At 39.3% G+C, this 26,323-nt stretch overlaps 1 protein-coding gene across 1 annotated transcript; it reads left to right on the top strand.

Annotated features, from left to right (window-relative positions):
- Window positions 1-26,323, top strand: LOC307126360 (cytolytic toxin-alpha-like; the record flags this gene model as incomplete). Its single annotated transcript, XM_079816826.1, has 10 exons — window positions 1-25; window positions 11,251-11,352; window positions 11,457-11,505; window positions 15,304-15,396; window positions 15,557-17,260; window positions 21,883-21,918; window positions 22,100-22,299; window positions 25,592-25,873; window positions 25,982-26,192; window positions 26,307-26,323. Exons 2-10 carry the CDS (start codon window positions 11,275-11,277, stop codon window positions 26,321-26,323), a joined length of 2,670 nt encoding a protein of 889 aa, XP_079672952.1. The 5' UTR covers window positions 1-25; window positions 11,251-11,274.

Genomic DNA, 26,323 nt, shown 5'->3' with positions numbered 1-26,323 from the left:
ACCAGATCAAGAACAGAGACTCCAGGTAAGATGTGACTTTAGGTTCAGTGTCAGTGTTATTGTGTTGGAGTAAAGGTTGAGCAAAGCTTTTTTTACCTTTTCAGAGGATAGACGCAAGAAGTCAAGAAACTGGAGAGACTAGAAAGGGCAAGGTTATATTTAACTATTATATATTCTATTTAATATTAGTGTGTGTTGTTATTCGGTGTACAATCTATCTAGATCCCACACACCTTCTACCTAGTTTTAGTTTATATTCTCAGGCTAGGTAAAGCAGGTCAAATCCTTAACTAGATCATAAATATAAATTTATACTTACTCTCTAGAAGAACAGACCCCCTCCGTGTCTGGTTCAGATCAACTCGTTTAGAAAGCAGAGACGTGGCAAACGTTTTCTTTTATAAATCAATTATAAGTAGATTTATTTTTCCATTAACAAAAGTTTTACATACAATCAATAAAAGTAACAAAAAGAAAAGTTTTAAGTTTCAAAACGTCAGTACACAAAAGTCACCAGCAGATGTTAGGCTCGCATCATCAAGCAATGGAGAAGCAGCTGTCGCTCTCAGCTTCTGATGGTCATACAGAGATCATGACCTTATATACTTTTTAATCATCACACCTCTTCATTACATATTCAATCACATAGGTACAGTTCATCCAATCCCAGATTTTGAACCATTGTCAACTCCCTCAATTCCTTCAACACTTTAGTATATAATGCTCTGTATTCTTTCATTCTTCTTCTTCTGGCTTGGATCCTTAATCTCCTCCTTCGTCTCGTCTGCAAGATATCATCCTGGGTAAAACCTATTTCTTCGTTTAATACTTTGTTACATGCTTGCATGCTTATACAGGTTACATTTCATTTGCTTGTTCTTTTTACATGAATAAATGACCTTCATACATATGGCTCACTGTCTTTCTTTATCTCTTCAATAAAACATATTTTACAAAACATGTCTTAGTGTGGTTTTTACACCAACCCTAATAAAATACTTTTTACCAAACAATGTCTCTTGAGCTTTTACTATAAAACCAAATAAAGCATTTTTACAAAAAGTCTTTGCTTCCGTGTCTTTACTATAAAACCAAATAAAACATTTTTACAGAAAGTCTTTGCTTCCGTGTCTTTACTATGAAACCAAATAAAACATTTTTACAGAATCTTGTGTCATGTATTCACTTGAACCAAAGCTAAACATTTGTACAACATTATGTTTCTGTGTTTTCCCATGCTTACAAAGTAATTTATGAAAGTTGTATAAGAAAAACCTTCTTTAGGCTTTTCGGCCTTATAAACAGCTTATACATAAAAGTTGTGAAAAATAAAAACTTCTTATAAAAGTTTCTCGGCCACATAAACAACTCTTTACTTCACTTTGCTATTTCTATTCTACTTGTGGCTCTTATAAAGTCCACGATAAAGGTTCTCTATAAAACCTCCACTATATTTTCTGTATAGTTTCAACATCATAAAACCATGCATAACATACTTGTGTGGTTAACATAGGCCTCTTTACATTTGGCATTATTCTTGGTTACATGTTGGGAGTAAGACCTCTTTATATTAGGCCTTATCCCTGGATATATATTGGGAATAAAAGAATCAATTTCATCATTATTCTAACAGTGTGTGTGTGTGTGTGTGTGTGTGTGGGCATGTTTTTGTGAAATATCAGGACACAAATGTGTATAATGACATGGGTATGACATAGGTATTACAAAAAGAGGGTGAAATATGAGGACGTTCCCCATGTCCTCACTTTTCAAAATGCTTATAAATCACACAGAACAAGTTTTTTTTCACAGAAAGTGAACTGCACAGTCTCCTGTGAGGGTTAGGTTTAGGGGCAGGGGCAGTGTGTGTGTGTGTGTGTGTGTGTGTGTGTGTGTGTGATGGGTAGGTTTAGGGGCAGTGTAAGGGGATAGAAAATACGGTTTGTACGGTATAAAAACCATTACGCCTATGGAATGTCCTCACATTTAACAAAAACAAACGTGTGTGTGTGTGTGTGTGTGTGTGTGTGTGTGTGTGTGTGTGTGTGTGTGTGTGTGTGTGTGTGTGTGTGTGTGTGTGTGTGTGTGTGTCCTGTGCTGGCAGAATGAGCTGTAATGCTAAGTATGAGCTACTGGCTAAACAAGTGGGCAAATGTCCATTTTGGTTGAATGTGAGGTTTTCACAAAATGAATTCATTAAACCCTGAATCCCAATGCTCCAGATAGTAACTCAAGTCTCTGTATGTGTGTGTTTTCTGAGAGGTAAACCTTCCTAAACCTTTGGGAGAGACTCATATCTGATGTGTAGCATTATATCTGAGCGTTACAGCGGGTCTGAATATGCAGACTGTCTGTCTCAATGTTAATCAAACAATTGTGGAATCATGGGAACAAGCTGACTATATATTTGACCTGTACATATGGGTTTGGACTTGGTTTGTGGCAAACGTAGCTGACTATATATTTGACCTGTACATATGGGTTTGGACTTGGTTTGTGGCAAACGTAGCTGACTATATATTTGACCTGTACATATGGGTTTGGACTTGGTTTGTGGCAAACGTAGCTGACTATATATTTGACCTGTACATATGGGTTTGGACTTGGTTTGTGGCAAACGTAGCTGACTATATATTTGACCTGTACATATGGGTTTGGACTTGGTTTGTGGCAAACGTAGTGTTATTGAAGCAAAAAACAAATGTGATGTCCGCACACTGATTGAACTGCTCCAGTGTATTGCAACGCTTCGACCAACAGGTCTTGGTCAGGCACGAACTTAGAGCCCGTTTAGCTGTATACGCTAACATTTCTGGCCAAAGAAAACAAAGAAAGAAAGAAAATTATATATAAATAAAAGAAAAAGGAATAAGAAAAATACAATACATACATACATAATTAAACAATAATAATAATAATAATATGAAAAAATATATAATATAAAAAAGATTTGAAAAAATAAATAAATAAAAAAGAAAGAAAGAAAATAATAATAATAATAATAATAATAATAATAATACAATAATAATAATTTGAAAAAAGAAAAATTAATAAATAAAAGTATAATCATTTAAATAAACAAATAAAATAAAAAGGGAAAGAAAAATAAGAAAATAAATAAATTAAATAATATTAATAATAATAATTTGAAAAATAAATAAAATAATAATTAAAAATTAGGGCTGTCAAAAGATTAATCACGATTAATCACATCCAAAATAAAAGTTTGTGTTTACATAATATATGTGTGTGAACTGTGTATAATTATTATTTATATATAAAAATACACACAAGCATACATATACATATAAAAATATTTATATGTATATATAATATAAATTATATAAATGTATACAGTATATACATGCAAATATTTCTTAAATATATACATGAATATTTATATAAACATAATAATTATACAGAGTACACACAAATATATTATGTAAACACAAACTTTTATTTTGGATGTGACATACTGTCAGTGTCGACCCGTTTGCACTTTTGCACTTTTTACCTTTTATACATTCCTGTGTATCTTAATATTTAAGATTTAAGACTACAGTATAATGCACATTTGCACACCATTACCTTAATTCATTTTCTCATAGCTTATTTATGAATTCTTTTTTTATTTTTATTTTTTATTTTATTTATCTGTGTATATTGTACTTCTGTGTATATTTTCTTTAATATTGCACTGTCCTTAGTGTTTCATTCTATCCTCTATCGTCAAATACAATGGACGGTTAACGCCAATATAGTTGCGTACACTTAACTTTATTGAACACAACACACCCGGTCTGTACTGTCACATGTAAACAACATCTCACTACTGGTGTCACATCAATTACAGTCCGTGCTACAACAACAACTATCCCAACATCCTTTCTCTCTTTTTTTTTTTTTCAAGTAACTTACAACCTGAAAGTCAATTCCATAATAACTCAGAACAGTATGTATACCTTCACCTATGCTATGCATTGACTGAAATATACACACTACACAATTCTTAAAGTATAAACATTGCAATTTCAGTAAGACAGTATTTGTAATGTCTCCTTAATGCATTCTACTACATATTCCTTTCCATTAATAAACTCTTATAACAAAATAAAGTGTCTGCACAGTTTATCTCTTTTTTTTTTCTTCCTTTCAATTGGCACATATGAATACAACTGTCACGGCAGGTGAACCAATATAGCACTAAATTTCCTGGGACATGGAGGTGAGTATTAGTGGGTTACTGTACATAGTCTTTAAGGTAGTGAGGTCTAATCACTTTTCTTCCAGACTTTGTAATAGAAACAACAGGACTATCTGCGTTTGGTTTCGGGACTGTCACACTGTCTCTGTTCACCTCTGCAGATTGACAAGTCTCTGTCTTTTCCACGACTATGGTTCTGTCCTTCCTGAGGTGTCGGCGGTTTCTCCTCAGAATGTTCCCTGAGTCGAGCTGGACATCGTAAGACCTGTAGTCCACAGGTTTCACAACTGTCGCTTTTCTCCATGTTTTGTTATGATCTTCCGGCTGGACTCTGTCTCCTTGTTTCAGAGGATCTAGATCTTTTGCATGTTTGTTATAATATGCAGCCTGACAGTTCTTGTTATCAATCTGACCCTGTCGAGTGTGGATTACCTGTGGTTTCAGCAGGTTGTCATGCATGGGTATCAGTGTCCTGGTTCTCCTACTGAACAATCGCTGTGCTGGGCTTGCTTTGATCCCTTGCGATGGTGTGCTTCTCTGATCAAGCATGGCAAGGTATGGATCTTTCCCATCAGCTTTTGCTTTTTTCAACAGCCGTTTTGCAGTCTTTACTGCTGATTCTGCCATCCCATTGCTTTGTGGGTAGGCTGGTGAGGATGTCCAGTGTTTAAATTCCCACTGTCTGCTGAACCTTTTGAAATCTTCTGATGCATATTGCGGGCCGTTATCTGAGATAACAACATCAGGAATACCGTGTCTTGCGAAATGGGATTTCAGTTTATGGATGACAGTGGTGGATCGTGTGTCGGATAAGAAGTCCAGCTCCCAGAAATTAGAGAAGTAATCAACGGTGATCAGGTAGTTTCTGTTGTCTAAAGTGAATATGTCTGTCCCCACCTTAGACCATGGGCTACTTGGTAGTTCGTGAGACCTCAGGGTCTCCTTCTGCTGTTTCACATCCATAGATCTGCAGATGTCACATTTCTCTATGAATGTCTTTATCTGATCATTCATCCCCAACCAATAAACACATTCTCTTGCCCTTCTCAGGCATCCCTCAATGCCCAAATGTGAGGAGTGAATGCGCTGAACAATGTCACCTCTGTGTGCATCTGGGATTACAACTCTCTCCCCCCTGAAGACAATTCCATTCTGCGTACTCAGTTCTTCCTGAAAAGGGTGGTAATGTGCGATGTCATGTGGCAAGTCTTTTTTGCTCCTTGGCCAACCTTCTTGGATGAATTTGATAAGTGTCTGCAATTTTCTGTCTTTACTTGTCTCCTCTCTAATGCCTCTGAGTCTTTGTTCCGCTATATTTGCATGCTGGACCATGTTTATGCTTTCAATCTCCATTTCTACTGAATTTTCTGATGCATGTTCTGGTAAGTATGAGCGGCTCAGTGTGTCAGCTAACAACATATCCTTCCCTGGGATATAAATGACTTCGATATCGTATCTCTGAAGTCGAAGTAACATCCTTTGCAGGCGTTTTGGAGTGTTCAGCAGGGGTTTTCTTACTATGTTTTCCAGTGGCTTATGGTCAGAGTGTACTGTTACTTTGCGCCCGTATGTATACTGGTGGAATTTTTCCATACCGAAGACAATGGCCAAACACTCTTTCTCTATCTGGGCATAACCCCTCTCCGTCTGCATCAATGCCCGACTTCCATAAGCGACTGGCACCCCCTTTTGAAGTAAAGCGGCCCCTAACCCAGTCTCAGATGCATCACACTGTAGTGTCAGTGGTTCATCTGGGTTGTAATATTTGAGAATTGGGGCTTTTATGATGGCGTCCTTGAGCCGTGTGAATGCTTGCTCATGCACATCTGACCATTCCCAGATATTGTCTTTATGAGTTAGCTGCCTCAGTATCTCACAGCCATCTGACAGGTGGTCACAGAATTTCGAGAGATAGTTTACCATGCCCAGGAGCCTCTGGACCCCCTTGACATCTGTTGGACGTGGCATGTCTCTGACTGCTCGTGCCTTTTCCGGATCCACTCTTAACCCATCTGCGGTAAGTAAATGTCCTATGTATGGAACCTCGTTTTTCCTCAGTTTAAATTTTTCTGCATTCAATTTGATGTTCTTTTCTCTACATCTAGTCAACAGGGCTCTCAGTTTGTCGTCATGGTCTTGGTTTGCTAAATCGAATGTCTCACCCTCTCCGGTGATGAGGATGTCATCAGCTATGACATATATACCTCGCAATCCTTCCAGAGCTTGGCTGAGTTTTCTTTGAAACACCTCTGGTGCAGGGCTAATGCCCATTGGCATCCTCAGCCATCTATATCTGCCATACAGTGTGGCAAATGTGGTCATGTAACTTGATTCCTCATCCAGGGTCACATGCCAAAATCCATTTTTGACGTCACACACAGTGAAAACTTTTGCCCTTGACAAATCTGGCAGTATTTCGTCTATTGTCGGCAGAGGAAAGTGGCATCTTTTCAGAGCTTTGTTGAGTGGTCTTGGATCTATGCATATCCTGAGGTTTCCTGATGGCTTTTTAACAATGACAAGACTGCTAATCCACTCTGTGCTACAGTCTACTGGTGTGATGATCCCTCTTCGTTGAAGATCAGTCAGCTCTGCTTTAAGTGGTGACATCATCGCCACAGGAACCCTTCTCTTTGGCAGTTTTACTGGAGTTACTGTGGGGTCTGCTTCTATCTTATACGCACCCTCCAGACATCCGTCTCCCTGGAACACATCAGCATAGTCTTTTCTGATATTATCCATGTTCCACTTTTCATCTTTTCCGGTCTCTTTGGTAACAATGCTATCCACAGCCATGATGTTTTCATACTGGACTTTCACTAGATTCATGGCTTGTACTGCCCTGCTGCCCAGTAGCGGCACTGCGGACCCCTCATCTACAACCATGAATTCTAATCGGTACAGTTTCTTGTTTCTGGGATTTCTCAATTTAACTTTACATTTCCCCACTGGCTGCAGTGTTCTTTTATTGTACATCACCAGCACTTGCTCAGTCTTTTCAATTTGTGTGGCTGGGTTTAACAGGTTGACAGGTATAATGTTACAGCTGGCTCCACAATCTAACTGAAACTTTATCTGTTCTTTCCCCAGAAGCATTGCAGCAAAGAGTTTTGAGGGCGGCTGCTGTTTATCCACTGTGTTCACTGTGTCTACTGTTACACACAAGATGTCCTCATAACTGTCATCATCTGACTCAGTTATAGTATGCACCGTTTTTCCTTTCTGCATTTTTGTTCTGCACATTGTGGCAAAATGATTGTCATTTCCACATTTTTTGCACTTTTTCCCATATGCAGGACATTTCTGTTTATTTCTCTCATGCATTTTCCCACAAAACTTGCAGTTTACAGTGCTCTTACTTCTCTCTTTTCTCTCAGCCTGTTTTACAGCGTGCACTTCCTCTGTCACCCGTCCTTCAATCGTTCTTTTATTTTCCCGTGACAGATCTGATGCTCTGCAGATTTGCACACATTTTTGCAAAGTCTCTCCCTCAAAACAGAGCTGGTTATGCCGCAAACAATTCTATCGCGGATTAGAGAGTCTTTGATCTGGCCGAAATTGCACGTACTGGCGAGCATTCTTAAGTCCGTCACATATTTGTCAATGTTTTCATCAGAGCCCTGATTTCTGACAAAAAAACGGTACCTTTCAACTGTCTTGTTCACTTTCGGATTGCAGTGTTCATCCAATGCATTTATTAATCCGCTTACTGTCCGATCCGGTGACGAGGTGGGGATCAGGGTCTCGCACAGCTCTCTTCCCATCTCTCCGATGAGATAACTGAAAACTTTTAGCTTCGCGGCTTCGCCAGCTTCCGCCAATGTAAGATCCATATACAGTGTGAACTCTTCCTTCCACAATTTCCATGATTTCGCCAGATTAGTGGAGTCTAGGCAAAGGGCTTGTGGCGGTCTCAGTCCCAAAGGATTCTCCATCCGCGCTGCACCTGATCTCTCCGCTCTCTCGACCATACTCAGCCGGTGTCTTCCGTTGTGTCTGCTATTCTATGTGCTTTTACTTTTCACAAAGCACCGCTGCCACCATGTTTCATTCTATCCTCTATCGTCAAATAGAATGGACGGTTAACGCCAATATAGTTGCGTACACTTAACTTTATTGAACACAACACACCCGGTCTGTACTGTCACATGTAAACAACATCTCACTACTGGTGTCACATCAATTACAGTCCGTGCTACAACAACAACTATCCCAACACTTGGAGCGGACCTGACTTTCATTTCACTGCTGGTTATATATGCTCTATATAATTGTGTATGTGACAAATAAATCTCTTGAATCTTGAATCTTGAATTAATCTTTTGACAGCCCTATTAAAAATAAATAAAAAGAAAAGGAAAATAAATAAATAAAGAGAAAGAAAAAGAAAATAATAATAATAATAATAATAATAAGAAGAAGAAACAAAACATATATAATATAAAAAAACAGAAAGAAAGAAAAATCTATTAATAATAATATTTTGAAAAATAAATAATAATAATAATAAAAAAATAAAAAGAGAAAGTAAAAGAAAACAAAACAAAATACAATAAATTAATACAATAATAATAATAATAATATATAAAAGAGAAATAGATAAATAAATATAAAATAATAATTATTAAATAAATAAAATACATTTTTAAAAAGAAAGGAAATAAATAAATTAAATAATCATAATTTGAAAATAAACAGAAAGAAAGAAACATTTAATAGTAATAGTTTGAAAAAAAAGATAAAAAAGAGAAAACAAAACAAAACAAAATAATATGAATATATAAAAGAGTAATAATAATTTTAAGAAATAATAAATAAATAAAATACATTTTTATTTATATATATATATAAAGGAAATAAATTATTTAAATAATGATAATTTGAAAATAAATATAAAGTAAAAAAATAAAATAATAATAATAATAATAATATGAACAAGAAAAAAATACATCATAAAAAACGGAAAGAAAGATAAGATAAATAATATTAATAATTTGAAAATATAAAATAAAATAATAAAATAATAATTTGAAAAAGAAACCTCATGTGAAAACACAATAGAGTCCCAGATAAATGACAAAATAAATCCACAAATACACAAAGGCACTGAGAACAGATGAAGAAATATGCTCAATTCTACAAACAAGGTTTGAGATCAAATTCCTCCTTCAACCCAAAAGGCGATAAAGGATTTCAAGTCAAAATCCAAAAGCCCAGGATTGTTCTCCATATAATGGACTTCAATGGGCTCCAAACGGGTCAAATGACAGCTTCAACAAAGGGCTTTAAACAATACCAGGCGATGAATAAGGCTCTTATCCAGCCAAACCATCAGTCATTTAAAAAATAAAAAAATAAGTTTATGTTTTATAAGCAATAAGGTAGGGCAGGGCGAAAAACTCCATCTCATCTTCTCCTCGAAGTTCAAAATCGTCCGACATCGTTGGTTTACCTTTCAACTCCCTTTTTTGTAAACAGCGTTTGACTTGGGGTGTACTCACACTAGGCACTCGAGCGCGTTTCACCCCCAAAGCCCGGCTCGTTTGACTAGTGTGAGCGCTCCGTTGCGTGCCCCGGCTCGGTTCGTTTAGCCGGCCCTGGCCCACTTGGATGGGGTTTGGTTGGGCTCGAGCGCGGTTCACATACAGCATTTGGTGGCCGGAGAACACAAACCATCAAATAGGTTTGAGACTACACCATCATCTTCCCCTCGCAACCCCTTTTTTGTCCAATAATTAAAAATTCTGTTTTTTCTGAATTGAGTTGCAGGAAATTACCGGTCATCCAGTGTTTTATATCAGCTCTGCATTCCGTTAATCTTGTGAATTGGTAAGTTTCCTCAGGGCGTGAAGAAATATAGAGCTGAGTATCGTCAGCATAACAATGAAAACTAACGCCATGCTTCCTAATGATATCTCCCAGTGGTAGCATGTACAGGGTGAAGAGCAGCGGTCCTAGCACTGAGCCTTGTGGTACTCCATACTGAACTTGTGATCGGTGTGACATCTCTTCATTTACTACTACAAACTGATAACGGTCGCATAGGTATGATTTAAACCATGATAAAGCAATTCCACTAATACCTTCATACTTTTCGAGTCTATTCAAAAGAATGTTGTGGTCGATGGTATCAAATGCAGCGCTAAGATGGAGTAACACTAATAGAGAGATACAGCCACGATCAGATGATAAGAGTAAATCATGTGTAACTCTGATGAGAGCAGTCTCAGTGCTATGATACTGCTTTCCTGTAGCTTTCCTGTAGCTCAAACAGTAGAGCATGGCGCTAGCAACGCCAAGGTCATGGGTTCGATTCCCAGGGAAAGCAAGGATTGACAAAATGTAAAATGTGTACCTTGAATGAAATGTAAGTCACTTTGGAAAAAAGCGTCTGCCAAATGCATAAAAAAAAAAAAAAAAAAATGATACGCTCTAAATCCTGACTGGAAATCCTCACAGATACCATTTCTTTCTAAAAAGGAGCATAATTGTGAAGACACTGCCTTTCCTATTGTTTCTGACAGAAAGGGAAGATTTGAGATTGGTCTATAATTGACTAATTCTGTAGGATCAAGTTGCGGTTTTTAATAAGTGGTTTAATAATAGCCAACTTAAAAGTTTCTCAGTGATGGCAGAAAGTACACTCTGTTTTCTTTATTTTACAAAAGCACAATGTTTTGTTGATATTGTGAGTGTACACAAATAAAAGTAGACACTTGTATTACTCGTTCCTGTTTGACAAAAATGACATGATTTTAAATTTATTTTGTGGCTATGTGGAAAAAATCGACCAAAGCATGCCGGGCTGTCAGCGCGTTAATCGACCCCAGACGGTTAAATACACATTAACATTAACAGCGCAGAACCTTGAACTGAGGAAAACTGAGTGCTTAAATACACATGGAATGATAATCAACCGCACAGGTGTGCACAATCAGAAACAACCAATGAGAACTCAAAACATAGCAGAATATGACAATGAAACTAACCAAGGCAATGTTTGTGGTATGCATCTCCATCACTGACCTTCACTGACTTTCACACAGGTCTCCTTGTTGACGATTCCAAGTATGATGCCCCTGAAGCAGCCGAGCTGGATCTGCTGTACATGTTTATGGTTGGCAACCCTAGCTGTGGTGAATGCACAGGTAAGTGCACTCCCTCAGACAAAATGTGGAAGTGTAAACAGATGTATTTCATGAGATTAAAGATACAAAATCTTTGATTTTATGAACCATTTTTCCAAAAATAGGAAGTGCTACAACCCAAACCTGATACCAAAGGAAACACAAAATATCCAAGTAAGATTGAAATGTTACAAATTGTGAATATGCTATGAACAATATCACAGGGACAGATTCAAAATCATTAGAAGGACAAATTGTTGTCCTTAGAGGGGAGCGAGACGCTGCGTCATGGTATTGATGCTATGGGAATGCCTACTGCAGAACCGGTGTCTGAAGCATGTGTGCCAAAAAAACACACCAATTCTGACCTGAATTCAATGATTTGGAGGGGTGTCCCAACACTTTTGGCAATAGTGTATGTTCTAGCACTGCCCAAATCAAACTGGTTTAATTATTTACTTTTTCTGTCTGGCTAAAATAAATGTTAATCTTGTATTATTCTGGAATCATTATTCTAGTATGGATCAATGTGGAGTCCTTTATTTCTGCAAATCTTGTGTTCTGATAGATCACACCGAGGACCTCACTACTGAAGCCTGAAGCACAGAGTGCGGGATAATCCGATTTCTCATTTAGCAAGTTGCAGCTTTTATATATTACTAAAATTACACTTTTTGTTGAGTGAGCAGGTGCAAACACTTAAAAGTTACAATATTCACTCTGCAATCCTCTGACTAATATCAGAAGTAACCGCTTTGTGTTCGTGAGCGAAATCCGGACGCTTGTAGTCTCTGTGCGATATCGGGTCCCTTGATGAACGAATATTTGAAAATAAGAGATGCTAAGAAAAATCAACAGTCTATATTAAATCAGAACTAATCTTAAGATCAGCTGATAAACTCTAAATGTCCAGCTTTCCCAGTTTTCACTGTTATACTGTAGGGGGTGCTATTACACATCTTCTGAAAGAGTACAGCATCTCCTGATCAAAACACAGGTGAAGAAGAAGCAGCAGACAAGCGATATCATATGTGTAATCATATGCATTATATAAAATAACGTGATTGTCAACATTAAGATTAGATTTAGATTAGATTCAACTTTATTGTCATTACACAAGTACAAGTACAAGGCAACGAAATGCAGTTTAGGTCTAACCAGAAGTGCAATAGCAGCAAGTGCAGGATATACAATGGATGCGTAAGTGCAGGACATGGATATGTACTGAATATATATATAAATATGTATAAAAAGAAAGATGGTTATTACTATAAACAGAACTGAATTTACAGGTGAATATGTGCTATGAGTATAATATACAGATGGCTTTAATTAATGATTACTTTAAACAGAATTTTACAGATAGAGGTATACAATAATATGTTAGGCAAAGATGAGGATTATAGCAGTGGATTAAGGTAGTGCAATAAATTATGGACAGAGCTATCCGAAAAAAAAGTGTAAAGTGCAGTGGAAAGTGGTTGCATATTACAGTTAGAAGTACGGTGCAAAATGCAAATGTAAACAGTAGGTACTATAAAGACAGTCGGCAGTGCAAAAGTGCAAAAAACTGTTCTTAAGTCTGCTGGTCCTGGTCCAGAGGATCGAGAAACGCCTGCGGGAGGGCAGGAGAGAAAACAGTCTGTGGGATGGGTGAGAGGAGTCCTTGAGGATGCTGCGAGCTCAATGCAGACAGCGTTTCCTCTGGATGTGCTCGATGGCAGGTAGTGGAGTCCCTGTGATGCGCTGGGCAGTTTTCACCACCCGCTGCAGTGCCTTGCGCTCCGCAACAGAGCAGCTCCCAACAGCCATTCCATTGATGTGGATGGTGTCGTGTGTGCCTCTTGACTCCTTCCTGAAGTCCACGATGAGCTCCTTCGTTTTGGTGGTGTTGAGGAGCAGGTTATTATCAGCGCACCATGTGGCCAGGTGCTGGATCTCCTCCCTGTAGGCAGTCTCATCGTTGTTGCTGATGAGCCCAATCACCGTAGTGTCGTCCGCAAACTTGACGATGGAATTAGATCCATACACAGGCTTGCAGTCGGAGGTGAAGAGGGAGTAGAGAAACGGGCTTAGCACACAGCCCTATGGTACACCAGTGTTGAGTGTGATGGACGTGGAGCAGGTGGATCCTGATCGAACATTCTGGGGTCTGTCAGTTAGGAAGTCCAAAATCCAGTTACACATTGAAGTGTTGATGCCCAGGTCTCCAAGTTTGGCTATTAACTTGGTTGGGATGACAGTGTTGAATGCTGAGCTGAAGTCAACAAACAGCATGCGTGCATAAGTGTTCTTATTGTCCAGATGGGTGAGCACAGAGTGCAGTGCCATGGAAACTGCATCCTCTGTGCTCCTATTGCTGCCGTAGGCAAACTGGTATGAGTCCAATGTGGATGGTAGAGAGTCTTCGGTGTTCCAGGACCAGCCGCTCAAAGCACTTCATAATGATGGGTGTGAGTGCTACAGGGCGGTAGTCATTAGGGCACCTCGGGCTAGAGTGTTTTGGCACTGGCACAATGGAAGTGCGTTTAAAGCATGATGGTACAGCTGCTTGGGTAAGAGACAGGTTGAAAATGTCTGTAAAAACCCTGCTCCGCACATGCCCTGAGAACACGTCCAGGGATGTTGTCTGGTCCAGCAGCCTTGTGCGCGCTGATCCGGCTCAGTGCCTTGCAGACATCTGTGGAGGAGAGTGTGATTGGTGGGTGGTCAACTGAGGGTTTGAGCTTGGTGGCAGTTTCTCTGTTGTCTCTTTCAAAGCGAGCATAAAAGTGATTTAGCTCGTTCAGGAAGTTGACATCAGTGGCTGCGGGGGAGGACCGGGTGGGTTTATAATCACTGATGGCCTGAATGCCCTGCCACATGCGTCGAGGGTCAGAGTTGGAAAAGTGTCCCTCTATCTTTAGCTTGTAGCAGTGCTTGGCCTTTTTGATGCCCCTCTTCAGGTTTGCTCTGGATGTGCTGTAGGCTTGTGCATCACCTGATCTGAAGGCAGTATTGCGTGACTTCAACAGGAGTCGCACTTCCCTGTTCATCCAAGGCTTCTGATTTGGGTATGTGGTGATCTGTTTCTGGGTTGTAACACTGTCAATGGTGGTATTGATATGATCCAATACAGAGGAGGTGTAGGAGTCAATGTCCGTGTGAGCGCCACTGGTGGCTTGAGAAGCAAACATACTCCAGTCTGTGTGTAGAAACCTTTCCTGGAGTGTGGAATCTGCCCCCGCAGGCCACACCTTGATGGTCTTCACTGATGGCTTCACATGGTTGATGAGGGGTGCATATTTGGGGGTGAGGAACAAAGAAAGGTGATCTGACTGTCCCAGGTGGGGGAGGGGTGTTGCAACGTAAGCTCCAGCCATGTTTGTGTAAACATGGTCTAAGGTTTTGTTCCCTCTGGTGTGGCAGGAAACATGCTGGTGAAACTTGGGTAGCACTGACTTTAAGTTTGAATGATTAAAGTCACCTGCAACAGTAAACGCAGCTTCCGGGTGCTTTTAAACAGCATATAAATCAAAACCGCCAAATGTTACTGAATGAAATGTCGACCCAGGACGAGCTATAGGACTGTGAAACTTATCTACTCCATCTGTGTTTTGATCATCGTTCTGAATCCCATCTGGATGTAGTCTCTAACAAAAACATGTTTTTCTCAGCTTTTTTGCTCAAAATATAGAATTTTTTAAATTAAACTTACCCATATTAAAATGTATATAAAAAAGGAATGCATGAAACTAGAATATAACCTTTTTTAGCAAAGGGTCTGTCCTTTCTTTTGATGAATTGCATGTTCAAATATTGATACAACCAAATATCCATCCAGAAACATTTGTGTAAATGATCAATGGTGGCTGACAACTTTAAAAAAAATTCTGGTGGGAAAACATTATTAATTATCACCAGATGTAATTTTGTTCATAAATATCATATATATATATATATATATATAAAGACCTTTGTTATTTACTGCAGCCGTGGCATTAGGGTCCATTGATGTGGCTCCTCTAGGAAGACCTCTGTTTCCTGGGATGCTGTATGACCTCCGCACGGATGCCTTCATTCCAGGTGCTTTACCAACTTAAAATAAATAAATAATAGTTTATTTCCCCTCTTCACCAAATGCTGCATCACTAGTGCTTGTGTAACAACACGATAAAACCTGCATGATTCTTCAAAAGTGCATTGTGTCCTCATCCATGACTGTTAAAGCCATTTCTCATTTCAGGAGTTACTCTGTGGGATAAGAAGTCACTGAGAGAAGATTTGAACACCCATCCAACGCCCAAGACAGATTTGAAGTTCAGTAGCTCTGACTCTCTCTCTAGTAAGGCCAGTATCCTGGATGTAAGTGCTTCCCTGAAGGCCAGCTTCTTAGCAGGGCTGGTGGAGGTGGGAGGATCTGCCAAGTTTCTGAATGACACCAAATCCTCAAACCAACAGTCCAGAGTAACAATGTCTTACAGTGAAACCACCAGATTAGAATATTTTGCTATGACTCCACTGGGAGACATCACCTACCCTCAGGTGTTTGACCAGAAAACTGCAACTCATGTGGTCATAGCTGTACTGTACGGAGCTCAGGCCTTCATGGTGTTTGATCGGACAGTTTCAGAAGAGGAAAACAAGCAGGAGATTGAAGAAGAACTGAATGTCATGGTCAAGAATATCCCTGAGTTTTCTATCAAGGGAAAAGGAGCTGTAGAAATGACAGATGGTGATAAGCAAAAGGCTGAGAGCATTGCTTGCAGATTTTATGGTGACGTCCGTCTTGAGAAGAGCCCCACCACTTACATGGAGGCCGTAGAGGTGTACAAGAATCTCTCCACTATCCTGAAGGAGAATCCACAGAATGCAGTTCCAATGAAAGTTTTTCTCCATCCTCTTTCTGAACTGGATTCAAAAGCTGCTCAGCTGGAGAGAGAAATCAGCACAAGTCTGGTTTCCAACATTGAAGATGTAATGGAGGAGCTGGGAGAAGTAGAGAGGTCATACAACGACCTGTCCAGAAAAACTCTGGTGAATGCTTTCAATGATATCAAAGAGAGGCTGCATTCATTTCAGAGCTCGGTTAGCATTTACAAGACAGTGCTCCTGAAAGCAGTGGCCAGGGTCTTGCCTGCTATACGCGGAGGAGAGATGGAGGAGAAGTCACTGGAAGACGTCCTGAAGATCCACATCAGCTCCCCTTTTAAAGCTGACAGGCTTTACCAGTGGTTAGATGGTGCAAAGTCTGAACTTAACCTCTTGAGTTCTCACACCAAGATGCTGGAGGGAATCACAACTCAAGACTCAGACCGCCTCAACTCCATCCTCCGTGATCCTGATATTGATGTTGTGGTGTGCTTGACCTTCACATCTCTGAAGTATGAAGACCCGTATCTTTCAGCCCTGAAGGAGTTTCTGAAATCTGACAAGTTTAAAGAGCTAGATGGGAAACAAAGCATGGTTTCTGTGGCATCTGACAGAAAGTGGTTCAATGATACTGCGGTCATCTCAAAGATGAGAGAGACCTTATCTCTTTTCAGAAGTTTTTCAGAGGCTAATAAAGATGAAAAGAGATACAGATTCGTTATGTCAGCCATCCCTGATCCATCCAGTCCAGGCTCCTCCATCCGTCTGTATGAAAAAGGGCAGCTGACAGACACTCAGTTTCAGCCCGTGTCGAAGCCTCCCCCTCCAGAAGTGAAGGAGGTCCTGGAGAGCAGTGTGTCCCTGAAACTGCAGAAGTCCCCGACTGGAGAAACTGTGCAGTACAGAGTGGAGTACCAGCAGCTGAACGAGGAACAGTGGCATGTCATAAACACACCTGATGAAAACTTTAATCTGACTGGATTGAAGTTTGTAAGGCAGTACATGATCCGCTACAGGATTGTGGGTAAAGTGGGAGTGAGTGAAGCCAGTGACACTATCGGCCCCATACCGTCTTCAGGTGAGTGTCAAGACACAGAGTATATTATGTATATGATGTCAGATGTAGGCTACTGTACTACTGTGCCATATGAACATTTCTTTGCATCAATCTTTATCTTTAAAAAATAACAATAATTTGCTTCACTCACTCAATGTTTGTATTGACAACCATATTTCCTAACAGGTGTGGCTAATAATAATTATAGGTCACAATATTAATGTAACAGGTTGTAAAGCGCTTTCAAATTGACAATAAATGTAAACTATATACATTGAGGAAAATAAGTATTTGAACACCCTGCTATTTTGCAAGTTCTCCCACTTGGAAATCATGGAGGGTCTGAAATTGTCATCGTAGGTGCATGTCCACTGTGAGAGACATAATCTAAAAATAAAAAATCCAGAATATCACAATGTATGATTTTTTTAACTATTTATTTGTATGATACAGCTGCAAAAAAGTATTTGAACACCTGTCTATCAGCTGGAATTCTGACCCTCAAAGACCTGTTAGTCTGCCTTTAAAATGTCCACCTCCACTCCATTTATTATCCTAAATTAGATGCACCTGTTTGAGGTCATTAGCTGCATAAAGACACCTGTCCACCCCATACAATCAGTAAGAATCCAACTACTAACATGGCCAAGACCAAAGAGCTGTCCAAAGACACTAGAGACAAAACTGTACACCTCCACAAGGCTGGAAAGGGCTCCCGGGAAATTGCCAAGCAGCTTGGTGAAAAAAGCTCCACTGTTGGAGCAATCATTAGAAAATGGAAGAAGCTAAACATGACTGTCAATCTCCCACGGACTGGGGCTCCATGCAAGATCTCACCTCGTGGGGTCTCAATGATCCTAAGAAAGGGGAGAAATCAGCCCAGAACTACACGGGAGGAGCTGGTCAATGACCTGAAAAGAGCTGGGACCACCGTTTCCAAGGTTACTGTTGGTAATACACTAAGACTAAGTCATGGTTTGAAATCATGCATGGCACGGAAGGTTCCCCTGCTTAAACCAGCACATGTCAAGGCCCGTCTTAAGTTTGCCAATGACCATTTGGATAATCCAGAGGAGTCATGGGAGAAAGTCATGTGGTCAGATGAGACCAAAATAGAACTTTTTGGTCATAATTCCACTAAACGTGTTTGGAGGAAGAAGAATGATGAGTACCATCCCAAGAACACCATCCCTCCTGTGAAGCATGGGGGGGGGTAGCATCATGCTTTGGGGGAGGGGGGTTTCTGCACATGGGACAGGGCGACTGCACTGTATTAAGGAGAGGATGACCGGGGCCATGTATTGCCAGATTTTGGGGAACAACCTCCTTCCCTCAGTTAGAGCATTGAAGATGGGTCGAGGCTGGGTCTTCCAACATGACAATGACCCGAAGCACACAGCCAGGATAACCAAGGAGTGGCTCTGTAAGAAGCATATCAAGGTTCTGGCGTGGCCTAGCCAGTCTCCAGACCTAAACCCAATAGAGAATCTTTGGAGGAGCTCAAACTCCGTGTTTCTCAGCGACAGGCCAGAAACCTGACTGATCTAGAGAAGATCTGTGTGGAGGAGTGGGCCAAAATCCCTCCTGCAGTGCAAACCTGCTGAAAAACTACAGGAAACCTTTGACCTCTGTAATTGCAAACAAAGGCTACTGTACCAAATATTAACATTGATTTTCTCAGGTGTTCAAATACTTATTTGCAGCTGTATCATACAAATAAATAGTTAAAAAATCATATATTGTGATTTCTGGATTTTGTTTTTTAGATTATGTCTCTCACAGTGGACATGCACCTACGATGATAATTACAGACCCCTCCATGATTTCTAAGTGGGAGAACATGCAAAATAGCAGGGTGTTCAAATACTTATTTTCCTCACTACATTTTGAATTATGTGCTAAAATGCTGTAATTTATGAACACATGAACGGATTTTTATGGGTCATCAACACGATGCCCTGAAAGAGCCTGAAAAGTTTCGGTTTTGGGCTATGGTTTGTGCAGAGTTGTAATTTAGCGCTTTAAAAGCTGCTATCTGCGAAACCGCTAGCCCGATCGCGACAAAACTAAAAATGTCAGATAAAAAAAACCCTAGATTGGAATTCAAACAAGTTTCCTGGATATAAATTATATCAGGCCATTAGGCTCCTTGCTTTCCATTGCAAGAGAATTACCATAATAATAATGAACCATTCCATAACCTTTTTTTCCTGAGGTTCTCCCTCACTTCTTCCCATGTCAGTCCGACCAACCCTAGGTGATCCACTGCTGCTTTCACTACCAGCTGTATTTTTAGCATTTTTGATTTTACTTCAGCTGTACTATTAATTACCCCTGCTATGAATGTTACAAAGTCCTTTTTATCAGCATAAATACTGTCATCCTTCATTTCTTCATGCACAGTCGCACTACTGTTCTGCTCTTTTGCCACCCTTGCAGCTTCTGCATAGGCGATCCTTCTTTCAACTTTTATTTTGTGGATATTATTCTCTCTTTTCATCACCTCGCATCCCCCATATGCCATATTATGATCTCCTCCACAGTTGCAACGTTTTGGTTGTACTCCTGCACCACACTTTCCATACTCATGGTCTCCGCCACACCTCGCACATCTTCTCTGCTCTTTACAAATTGTTGCTGTATGACCAAATCTTTGACAGTTAAAACACCTCAAAGGTTTAGGTACATACATTCTCACTGGGTAGCTCAAAAAACCTAGGAAAACCTTCTTTGGCAAATCTTTTCCTTCAAATTCAATCAATGTTGTTTTCAGTGTTGGGAGTAACGCGTTACTGTAATTCCATTATTTTTAGCGGTAACGCAGAAGTAACTAAATATTTTTTTAATCAAGTAACGTAATTACAATTACTGAAATTTAAATGTGAGATGGTGGTCCAGTGGGTTAAACCATGGAGTTGATATGCAGAAGGTTGCTGGTTCGATCCCAGCGGTCTCCACCAGTGTGTCCTTGAGCAAGGAGATGGTGGTCCAGTGGGTTAAACTGAACTGATATGCAGAAGGTTGCTGGTTCGATCCCAGCGGTCTCCACCAGTGTGTCCTTGAGCAAGGCACTTTACTCCATGTTGCTCCAGGGGGATTGTCCCTGTTATAAGGCCACTGTAAGTCGCTTTGGATAAAAGCGTCTGCCAAATGCAGAAATGTAAATTAGTTACCTGTTACTCTCTTTTGTGAAAAATGAACGCTTGCAGACAAGAAGCTCAGATCTAGGCCCTAGCCTGGCCTGTGCTTTTCTTTTCTTTCCTTCTTATCCTCCCTATTACACATTGTTGCTGCCATTAAAGTAGTTCAGTGTTGTTTTTAATGTCAAAGTAGTTATATTTCGTTTCATTTCTTTATTAAGTTAATTTAGAAAAATGTTTGGAGCATTTTTTGTTTGTTAAATTAAAGTTTTTGTTTTTGAAAGTGACGACCAAATGGCCGACAGAGAGTTAACCCAACGCTTTAGCCTCTCAAATCAACACTGGACTCGTCTTACCTATAATAAAGTCCATAGATATCAAACACTTCAAGCATCACAATGTTAGTTTAAACTACTATCCCCACCACCACCACCTCAGTAAAAAGGCATTTTTTTATAAGTTGAGGTTAGGCGTAGGCGCTCGCAAACGAAACGGGCTGCACAATCTAAAAAAATAAAAACCTGCAGGTTGTCTTGCCTTACAACTCTCCGCAAAACGAATATAATTCGATCTTCAATTCTCTCGCTATATGCACATTTAACGGAGTTCACGTCAACGAAAGCAAAAGATATGATCTGCATTTTATGTATCAGTGAAAAGATCAAAGACCGCAATACGAGAAAGAGCGAACTAAGCACTGCTAAGATCATTTAGTCTCATTAGTTTTAATGAAGATGATTGTGTTTTTGAGCATATAAGACTTACTTTCAGCTTCACTGGCGGCAGGTTGCGTGTTGGCTTGCTTTACTCCTTCGCGCGACGCGTGTTGCACCTTCCGAATTGGTTGTTTGCGTGATCGGATTTAAATCTCGAAAAAATCTCAGAAGGCATTTACTGGTCTGGTCTTTTCACATTCGGATAGATATCTGGTCAGAGAAAACGAATTAAGTGAGCAGGTGTAAACAGGCCATAACTCTCCCAGTATACTCTCCCAGCTGAGCCGAGGGAACGCTGGACACTAAACCCTGCACTACTGCTTGATTTGAAGGCCTTTTGCCCTGTTGATTACAATAAATAGGTCTATAAATGATGTTTATTGTGTTTGACTGGTCAGTACTGTTCATATTTACATTTAAAAAGCAGACATAAAAGTTTCTTTCCCTAGTAACTTTTGATATTCAGTTATTGGTAAAGTAATTCAATTACTTTTAAAAGCTAATTTTCAGTAACTTGCCCAACACTGGTTGTTTTCAATCTTTGAGCATCTATTATTACCCCTCCTTTGACATCTCTCTTCATTCCAACATTTATTGGCCCTCCTGTGATTACTCCTTTACATCCACAAACATTTCTCTTTCCCAGCTTCTTTGAACTTTCTACATTTATTTTCCCAATCACCATATTTGATTTGGCTTCTGTAGACATTAACTGATCACAATGGATGCAGGGATCATTTCCTCTTGTCATGATAATCACACTCTTCATGTCTGTTGATTTCCACAGTCCCTGATCCCGTGACCAGAGACGACTTCCTACAATGTAAGTGACTGAGAACACAAGCAGAGAAACTCATGAGTGTGTTCATGTTCTTCCTGGAGAAGAGGAAAGAAAACATGACAGGAGAGTTTTAGAGTTGATCATGTGAATGATGATTAAACTGAACATGAAGAGTTCAGCTACAATAACGACAACTCATTCTGATGTGTTTTCTCTCCGTCAGATTCACTTTGGCTGACTCTGGATAACAACACAGCGTATGAAGACCTCAAACTGTCTGAGGACAACAGAGAGATTACTGTCGCTTTCAAAGCTCAGCCGTATCCTGATCATCCTGACAGATTTAAGCAACTTTATCAGGTGTTGTGTAGAGAGAGTGTGCGTGGACGCTCTTACTGGGAGGTTGAGACCATTGGTGAAGGTGTGGGTATATCATTGTCATATAAGAGCATCTGCAGGAAGAGGTGGAGTGATGATTGTCGGTTTGGAAAAAATGATAAGTCCTGGAGTTTGATCAGCTTAAAACACAGTTACTCATACTGGCATAATAATAAGCAGTATGTTACCCCTGCAGGGGAAACTAATAGAGTAGGAGTGTATGTGGATCCCAGTGCAGGAACTCTGTCCTTCTACAGCGTCAATGGAGACAAAATGAGCCTCATCCGCAGTGACCAGACCACTTTCACTGAGCCGCTCTATCCTGGGTTTTGGTTTCTGCATCGTGCATCAGCGAAACTGATTTGATAAATCATGATAGACTGTAGAGAGATTCTTCCCATAATGCTTTGAGCTCATGATAAATCAGTGACCGTGAGTGTTATAGAGTCTCTCTTCATGACATTAATACTACAGATTAACTTCTGTAAATGAAATAACATGTGTGTGTAATAAATCCCCAGTGAGATCAGTGTGTGTGTTCTTGTCTACTTATCTAACAGGGGACCTTGGTGTCGTGACACATTCACCAACAGGGGACCGCCGAGCCAAGAGGGGTCATTTTTCAGGTTCCCTGTTGGTCATGCTTTAAATCAAGTAAAAAACTACCATTGTGATTTTTTAAAAACTGACCAAGTGGGGCCCTAGGGTGGGAGGGACATCAGTGGGAGGCAAAAATTATAAATAAGTGAATAAAAGTGTCCACTGACCGTAACTTTACAAGGTCAAGACAAACTTTTGGAATACAAAATGGGGTAACTAAGAAGATTTTAAAACACTGTGCCTCCTAGTATTTACCATTAATCTCATGGGAAACCCATCAATCATTAACAAGATAACATCCCTGTTTGAATTTAGTTTTTTTATTTCTGCAATTTACACCAATACAAACTGCAAATGCCAGACGTTCCCCCTTGCCAGGGTCAGGAATTAACTTTTCCATTAAGGGGCTCCTTGCAATTGATGCAGATCAGGGGCGAGGACTCAAAATGCAGGAGGAAAAAAGTTTTTATTTACGAAAAATAATAATAAACACAAAAAAACCCCATCAAATCAGGAACAAACACCTACAACAAGTAACATTGACATACCAAAGATGATGTACCCGCACAGGACTGAACACACAATGAGAATAATAAAGGGTGACAAATCAGGCGGGAAACAAGGGAGAACAGGCGGGGCAAATCAACGAATAATCAGATAACAAGATGGGCGGGGTTGACATAGACTAGAGACGTGACGTAAGACCAAAACAAGCACATGGCTAGGATAGGACAAGACAGACATGTAACAATTTCCAAGAGCGTTTTATTTATTTATACAAGACAGACTCTTTCACCGAGATATTATCATATAGAGACTGTGTCTGTTCCCCGAATGAGTAAATACAAAAAAACATCAATTCACAAAAGTGGAAATAAATGAGCAGTAATCTGGGGAAGTTATTTAGCAGTATTTTAAACAATAGAATTGTAAACTTCCTTAACCCATAGGAGTCTGAGCTGTTTTGGGGCCCTTTAGAAGTTTTGACATGCTCTGACATTTGTGTTTTTTTTCAGTTGCTTATAAACACATTAATGGCAAAAGTGTCATTACACTGTATTCAGCACAAACTGGGCTACCATAATATGAGAGCAACATGCGTGTACATGCTTGTGATTTTTGAAATTGTTTTAAAATTAAGGCCTCAAAACACACAATAGATATGTGTTCACAAGACTTTTGACTAATGGGTGTATTTGCCTAGAGTTTTTGCTTCAAACTGATGTGAGAATAATTGAGCCTACTCATTCACATGAAACAATACACTGATTTAACATTTGTAAGACAGTTTTTCTTCACAAAGCCAGTATGCGAGGAGGCGTAATATCTAATGAATAATGATGAGAGAACACATGAGAGGACAAAAGAACATAATAAATGAGCTGCATAATGAATGAGCTTCAGCCAATGCTCTTCTTATTTAGTTGAAATTCTACTTATCTAGTAAATGCATCTTGATTTAATAATGTTTAAATATTTAGACTAGAAACAAGACAAAAATTACTAAGATATATTTTTGTACTATTTTTATGTTTTTGAAAGTAGTCTCATGCTAAAATAATAAATAATTAAAATTAAGATACAATTTATACAAAACAAAATTCACTTTAAAGAAAGCAATTCACGTTCTACAAAACAAAACTCCAGAGTAATTTTTTTAGAATGTAGTCAACAAAGGCCTATTATATTTTAAATGATCAAAAGATTTGACTAAACTGCAAAAAATGCTCTTCTTATTTGGTTGAAATTGTATTTATCTAGTAAATGCATCTTGATTTAAGAATGTTTTAATATTTAGACTAGAAACAAGACAAAAATGACTAAGAAGAGCATTTTTTTGTAATAATTTTTCTTTTTAAATGTAGTCTAATGCTAAAAAATTACTTTAAAGAAAGCAATTCACTTTCTACAAAACAAAACTTCAGAATAATTTCTGACAAACTTTGATATTAAATTAAAAAAATACCCTAGGCACTAGGCTCTTTTACAATAAACACATCATAATCTGTCCAAAACAATCCAAATAAATCTTGTCTAAACAGTCTTGCGTGTATGACATTTAATGTTGATGCAGGATTCATATTTAAACGTCTTTTTCTAATAAATCCTCTTTAAACTAAACTTAAACATGTTATGACAAAATATGTTTTAGCGAGAACGATGATCAGTGATATTACAGACACTGCAGGATTCGCTGGTCAAACGGTCCAGTTTGAATAGGTCCAATGAGAATAGGAGTGTAAAGATCTTCACAAAATTATGAAAAATACCACTGTATTTGAAGGATACAACTTGAAGAAAAGGTTCAGATTTGCATGTTTCCTTTTTAAAATACTTTTTCAGTGAATATATCTGTTTCCATTAAACATAGCCTATACATCCTAAAAGATATGTTCACATTATCAGCAAAACTGCACTGATTTGAATTCTTTCAAATGAACAAAATATTAACCCTAACCCTAATGAAGAAAAACTATATGAGAGCGGATTACAACCCGCCACATTTGACACTGTTTACAAAGATTCTACCACCAAACCACTGGGGAACTCAAATGTTGACTGCGGATCTATGTATTTATTCACTAATAAGAATAATAATAAGACTGTTGTGCAACACACGGCTGAGAATGAACGAATCGTTTGAATGAATCGGTTGAAGCTAAATGATTCACTCATTAACTTACTGCCACCTAGTGGCTGTTTTAATTTCACATTTCACATTTCAACTGACCTCCAGCTGCTGGTGGAAAACTTTAATACTGCTAAACATGGTGTTGAAGAAATGGTGAAGGCCATGGGGGAATCTGTGACCAAGAGGATGGATGCTGTGGACAGGAAACTGGACAGGCTAGCTTCGAGGATCACTACAATGGAAGTGGAGGTCTGTGGTATGGTGGCTTCTACTTCTTTTGGAGGTTCCAGATGTGGGACGCGACATGGAGATCTTCCTGGACCTTCAGAGTGTGGCTTCTCTATCTCGAATCGGCCCAAGTCGGGGTGCAATGTTGACCACAACAATGTCTGTTGAATCCATCGCTGACCAGACCTCAGAACGAGAGATGAAGCACTTTCATCCACCCAGGTTCCAGATGTGGGATGCAACATGGATATCTCCGTGGACTTTCAGAGTCTGTCTCTTGTGCAAGCCGGTTCCTCAGGACTTCAAAAACAGCCCACTTTGCACAAGCACAAGCTGGCCCAGTCTCTAGAGGATCTGGAACCTGAACTAGCTGCCAAACTAAGGCCCTACACGAGACTGAGGTACACTAGACAGGAGAAACTTACAGGACTCAAAGCTACATACTTCAATCTCCAAATGGACAGGCAGAAAATTACTGGTATGTTTACATTTTCCTTTCCGTTGTGCGTTGAGGCTTAATATTGAATGTATAAATATTTATATAATTTGGTTTGTCATGAGTGCTAACCTGATTGGGGTTTTTCTTATTCAGACACCAAGGGCCTCTGA

The sequence above is a fragment of the Gobio gobio genome (genome assembly GCF_949357685.1).
Source record: "Gobio gobio genome assembly, chromosome: 5".
Classification (NCBI taxonomy): domain Eukaryota; kingdom Metazoa; phylum Chordata; class Actinopteri; order Cypriniformes; family Gobionidae; genus Gobio; species Gobio gobio.
The sequence above is the reverse complement of the archived record's forward strand: the minus strand, read 5'-3'. Positions and strand labels throughout refer to the sequence as shown.